Source organism: Phyllobates terribilis, unplaced genomic scaffold (genome assembly GCF_046119375.1).
Source record: "Phyllobates terribilis strain yellow unplaced genomic scaffold, ASM4611937v1 Scaffold_1__5_contigs__length_1240528914, whole genome shotgun sequence".
NCBI classification, from domain to species: Eukaryota; Metazoa; Chordata; class Amphibia; order Anura; family Dendrobatidae; genus Phyllobates; species Phyllobates terribilis.
In genome coordinates this window covers 65,877,582-65,883,581 of record NW_027362761.1, presented here as the reverse complement: position 1 = coordinate 65,883,581, position 6,000 = coordinate 65,877,582, and the positions used below count along the sequence as shown (strand labels likewise).

General features: G+C 44.8%; 1 protein-coding gene across 4 annotated transcripts in view; it reads left to right on the top strand.

The window, feature by feature from the left end:
• The first annotated feature begins 536 nt into the window (after positions 1-536).
• Positions 537-6,000, top strand: part of SNX30 (sorting nexin family member 30) — a 65,922-nt gene continuing 60,458 nt past the window's right edge. The window contains exons 1-2 of one of the 4 annotated variants that reach the window (XM_073663304.1): positions 537-1,109; positions 1,234-1,341. In XM_073663304.1, coding sequence (XP_073519405.1) covers positions 927-1,109; positions 1,234-1,341 — 291 coding nt within the window. In that variant the 5' untranslated portion in view covers positions 537-926. The remainder of the gene's footprint in view (positions 1,110-1,233; positions 1,342-6,000) is intronic. The other 3 variants (XM_073663294.1, XM_073663283.1, XM_073663313.1) reach the window with 3 other exon arrangements.

Below are 6,000 nucleotides of genomic sequence, written 5' to 3'. Positions count from 1 at the left end.
CTGGATGTATGAATCCTGTCTGTCAGGGTGTATTAACCCCAATGTCTGTGTACTGACTGAGTGACCCCCTATCTGTGTGTACTGACTGACCGCCTGTCTGGGTGTATGACCCCCATCTGGCAGGGTGTACTGACTGACCCCGTCTGTATGTATATGCCCCGTCTGTCAGGGTGTATTGACCCTGATGTCTGGGCGTATGACCCCCGTCTGTCAGGGTGTATTGACCCCGATGTCTGGGTGTATGACCCCCATCTGTCAGGGTGTATTGACCCCGATGTCTGGGTGTATGATCCCCGTCTGTCAGGGTGCATTGACCCCGATGTCTGGGTGTATGACCCCCGTCTGTCAGGGTGTATTGACCCCGATGTCTGGGTGTATGACCCCCGTCTGTCAGGGAGTATTGACCCCGATGTCTGGGTGTATGACCCCCGTCTGTCAGGGCGTATTGATCCCGACGTCTGGGTGCACTGACTCCCTCTGGGCCGTGTATACCCCTGGATGGATCTCGCTTCCTGCAGTAGAACACTTCCTGAGCCATGGCTGAGGGTTAACTTCCTCTTAGTCACGGAGAGTGGGAGGGTGATAAAACCGGGATGGAAGAAAAAAGAGAGAGAAAGCGAAAAAGGAGGAGTCTGTGAGAAGGTGGAAGTGGCCGTGCAGTGCTCGCCCAGGACTACGTGCATTATTAGGGGGCGCCCCACAGCTGGATGCCAGTGTTCACGCTGTGGACCCTCAGCTCTGAGGCAGGAGTGGCCATTGAGCTGCCCCGTGGGCTGCATGCAAGATGTCAGCTCTTCTCCACCTCATTAATATTGTGTAACCTCCGCCGCCCGCCCCGTTTTTCCACCTTTCTGGTGAACACCCTGTTATTAGCTTCGGTGTCGGTGGCAATGGCTTCCTGGTGCTGAGGGCAGACTCCAGTCATCATGTCCGGCTCCAGTACTCCTAAGTCCTTGCCTTCGTCTGGCCAGAAGTCCCTACATGACATCAAGCACCCTCTGAGCTGCTCTCCTGGGGCTGAAGACGATGCAGGAGGCTGTGGGCTGGTGGTCAGTGACACCCCTAGCCCAGACCTCGTCCATACTGAGCCCAGCAGTATAGGTGACAAGGTAAGAGGAGCATGGCAATGTGGGGGATCTGGCCATTGGGGTCCTTGCTGTCTACTAAACCTAATCTGCTGTTAATGAGATATGAGCTGTGGTTAGGGGGAATAAATGGGTCCTCTTCCTTTAGGGTCTCCTTGCACATGGTTACTGTGAATGGTGTAGGAATGACTGCCATAAAATGCCCAGCTCCTGGGTAATCAATGGATCGCAGAACCTCTACATTGCATACATGAAGGTGAGATCCTCAGCGATGCACAGGGCTGACGAGGGATTATATGCCATGGAAAAAAACTTCCTACAAAAAGTGTGAACGGAGCCTAAACTGCCCCTTTATATGGAGGGACGGTGCGCACCTTGTCTGTCCTCACACTATTAATAAGATGGATGATCCCATTCCTGCAGCCCCCAAGGAGCCTATTGAAGTAAAATAGGTTCATCAGGTTTCCTCTCTGACCCCCCTGTGACATTATGCTCCATTTGTTTCTCCCTGGTGATCTTGTTGCCCACCTTACCGATCACGGCATCCCCTGTATGTGGGCAAGTTGCTGATTTTGATGAGGTACCGATCAGAGGTTTCTGGCTGGGATAACATCTGTCTTCTGGAATTCTGATATTCTGTCCTGTAATTAGAAAAATGGAGTTTCTGCAGGGGATGGATCCATTAAATGTCAGGCAAAAACTATGCCCAGGGGTCCTATTGACTGTAATAGGCTTTGTAAGGTGTCTGTCGTTTTATCAGAAAACAGAATAGTTCATTATAGCTTCTTATATATTTTTTTTCATGTAAGTTTTACACATCTGTCATTCACAGGCCAACTATAGACAGCAGTGTCTGGACGGGCTGTGGGTCTCATGAGCTACACGAGTTGGGACTCTCACGGCTGGTCTGGACATCATGGTCTACCCCAGGGGTGGGGAACCTCAGGCCCATAGGCTGTTTACAGCCCTTGATGACCTTTTATCCGTCGCCAGTGTCAGGTCGTACTTTTGTGGGCAGAGTTAGCACACAGTTTGTATGGCCCCGAAGGATGGTAGAAATATACAAATGGCCCTTAGCAGAAAAAAGATTCCCCACCCTGGTCTGTGCTCTGACCCTGAATGTTGTGCCTCATTCACAGTCACTTTTTTTTTTTTTTTTTTTTTTTTCTCGTCAATTAATCAGTCTGGTCAGAGTTTCATCAGTTTTTCTGTGATGTCAAAAAGAAAAAAAAAAAGATTGTCTCTTTACCCTCTCATATCAAACAGTCTGCGAAAAATGGACTGCACGTGGCATCTGAGCACCATGCTGTTTTGTTTTTTTTTTTTTTTTTAAACAGCCATACACTTGCATTGGCGATTTTGATCCGAGTATACACACACTCATAGGCAGAGGCTTGCCGGTAACTGTCAGCGAGCGGGTAGAAGCCCCCAAGGACCCACCTGTATGAGTAATCTGCGTGGCTTGGTCCCCGGCAGCTTTAAAGCACCACTCCAGCAGTTGTTTTTTTTTCAGTGCTGTAGTGGTGCTTAAAATCTAAGCCTCAGCCCCCTGTCATATACTCACCCTCCGGCATCCTCACTCTTTTTTGTGCCGTTCCTGTACCCACACGCCATCTTGTGAGCGCAACTTCTGACAGCTTGAAGTCAGAAGCTCCATCACATGCTCTCAATACAAGTCTGAGAGCCAGAACGAGCCTCTCATGGACCTGTATTATAAAGTGACCTTCGCGCATCTCCATGAAGCACTGGAGCTGTGAGCAGGTCATTTTTTGCCTGAGACTGACCAGAGCGTCGCTGGAAACAGATGAAGGCTGCGGCAACAGGTATGTATATGACTGGGGGGGCAGGGGACTTACATTTAACGCACCACTCCAGCAGTGAACTAAAAAAAAAATGCTGGAATGGTGCTTTAAAGTATGTTTTCATCTGAAACGCTGCAGTGTTTCAGACAAACATACATGGTGGTGATTGTACAACCAGTGGCTGATGCATGTCTCTCACGGTTCGGGCATCTGATGGCTGACACATTCCCTTTAAAAGGCTGAAACATGACAAAATCCATTGTAGTCAAAGGGTTCGTTCAGTTCAGAAAAAAAAAATGTTATGCTTCTAGAATGGAAAAAAAAAATCCTATTCCCCTAAGCAGATGTCAATGAAGCCTAAACCTGTATGAGGAGTTGTCATCTACTCCACAGGGAAACCAAACAGAAAAATGAATATACATTTGTAATACACAACAGATGCATGGGAATTATGTGTAATTGTATAGTCAATGCGTTCTGAGATGAGCCGTCAAACAGAAAGAGGAGCTGCTCACATCTATAGAGAACCTGTCATCCCCAATCTGCGGACAGTGATCTAGTGGATGGGAATACGTTTTCAGAGATGTTACTCCGTGAAATGTCTCATGTTGTATAAAGGAAAAAAGAATAGTTAAAAAGTGGTGCACATTTACCATGAAGAGTCCAGTGGGCAGTCTTGGTCTCCCTAGGAGTCTCGGGACATGAGCTCACAATAAGGCAATGTTCATACGATCAGTATATTACATCGGTATCTGTAAGCCAATAGAAACACGTCACCACTTCTGTATTTATCACCACTCCTGGTTCTGGCTTACAAATACTGATCAAATACTGAACGTGTGACCGTGGCCTTAATGTCTTTTTCAGACCAATTCCGCCCTGAAACCCACCTGAAAAAGAGATAAATGCTCATAGAAATGCATGTTCATTTTTATGTAAAAACACCTTGCTGTTCATATGCTCAGACTTTTCAGTGTCTTTTAACCACTTCAGGTTTCCAAAGAGGTCAAGCAGTTAAATGAAGTTACGTGTCCATTCTTCAGGCGTTTTCTGCTCTGAAAACGCTTTACACCTTCTAATGGAAGTCAATTGGAAGGCTCAAATGATGTACGGAAGATGCCTTGGTGACTTGTTGAGAATTTTGTTAAAAAGAAAGGTGTTTTTCTTTTTTTTTGTCAAAACGTTAAAAGAAAACACTATTAAAAAAAATTCCACAAATTCTGGTAAAAAGAATCAAAGTTTAAAAAAATAAAAAAATGCTTCAGAAAAACAAACAAACGCGTTTCTTAAACTGTTATCCTCTTGAAAAATTTAGTGGACGCCTCAACTTCAAAAGAAATGTGTGCACGTACCCTTGGGGTCCGGACTTGTGCAGCATCAAACCTGCAGAGGCCAGATGTTACAGCATAGCGGATGGGATTTCCAGAAATCTCATGCCCACTATGCGTCTCCGTGCACCTGCGGATCACCTGCGGAAACTGACATGCAGCGCATCTTTCCAGACCGCAGCATGTCAATCTCTCTTGCTGGTCTGCATGCGGGCTTTCCCCATAGACCTAATCTCTATGAAGAAAGTCCGCAGGTGGGGGGAGCGAAGCTCATTTGCATATCCACCCTCGGCTCCTCCACAGCATCTGGGCCGCAGGCCCGGACCTATTGTGTGCACATACCCTTAGACTACTGAGCAAATGGGAACCATCCACTGGATTCTTTACAGGTTACACATGCTACTTTATATCTTTTATGTATTCAACTTAGTGGAACGTAAGCCGAATCTGTTCTTCTACCCATACGGAATTTTGAAGGCTGTAGCCAATTAGTGGCCTCTAATTGACTGCAGTGGTCATGTCACATTGTGAGGAGCTGCGCCAGTCCAGAAGGGTTTTATATTTGTATAGATTTTTTTTTTTGTTAATTTATGCAACACCCTGGAGCTATTAACAAGTGGTTGTCCAGCAGTGTTCAACCCCCTTTAAATAATATTGACTCTTCTTTTTGCTACCTTCCAGTCCATTGCTGCATCCCATCTACTCCCTGCAGGTATTTTGTTTACCCTTGCTGCACATGTCCCAGCCCTATCCCTATGTGACTGCTGCAGGCCATCGCTGTATTTAGTGGTATATGGTCATAGTGTTTCTTTTGTGTGCTGAGAAGGTAAAGAAATCACATGGTTATTATGAAATAAATCTTTTTCTTTAGCCCGTTATGATAAGACAGACCTTATCGTAAGCCAAGTGGGAGGTTTTCCATGGTCTGAAATTCACAAAGGTGGCAAAACATAATTAAGTATATTTAGGTCACCAAACCAGAATGATTGGTGATTAAAATTAAACCTGTCATGCAGGAGAATTGGTTTATTTATTTTTTTTGTAGCGACTACACGCCAAGAAATGCCACAAAAATCACCCATGAACTCTTGAAAGACCTTTCCTACGCATTTGAATATTAATCCTCATTGCTGTTCATATCTAGGGGTTTTAGGGTATGCGCACACTGAGCATTTGCAGCAGATTTTTATGCACCAAAACCCTGAATGATAGCAGGAAAAACACTACGTAAAATATTCTCATTTTTGCATGCTTTTATGCATTTTTACTTGTATCATTTTCCGTTGCACTTAAATAGATGAAAAACACTGAAGAAATTGACATGCTGTAGACTTGAAAAATCGCTTTGGTTCAAATCCGCAATGAATAAATAAGCAACATGTGCAGCGTTTTTTTACCATTGATAAATATGCGCATGGGTTTGAGTCTGGGGTGTGTGTTCATTCAATCAGATTCTAATGGAATCCACTCCAAACTAGGCATTGTCCGAAAAAGAAAAAACACACCTGGAAGAAAACTCTTTCAAAGCACTTAAAAATCTGTTCAAAGCCACTTCAGGAAAAGAATAATCCAAATTTTCATCAAAAAAGGAGCATTTCATCTTGAAAAATTTTTGTTTTTGAACGCCTCAAAAAACTGTCTGCACATGATTAAATTTAACAACCCATTAATGACTTGTGATGTACATTTTTGTCACAGGTCATGTGCGAGGTGTATAAAGCAGGTTTAAGTGCTGAGCCTTCTCAATACAAAACAGATGCAGGCTATGTTACTCAGCCTGCATCT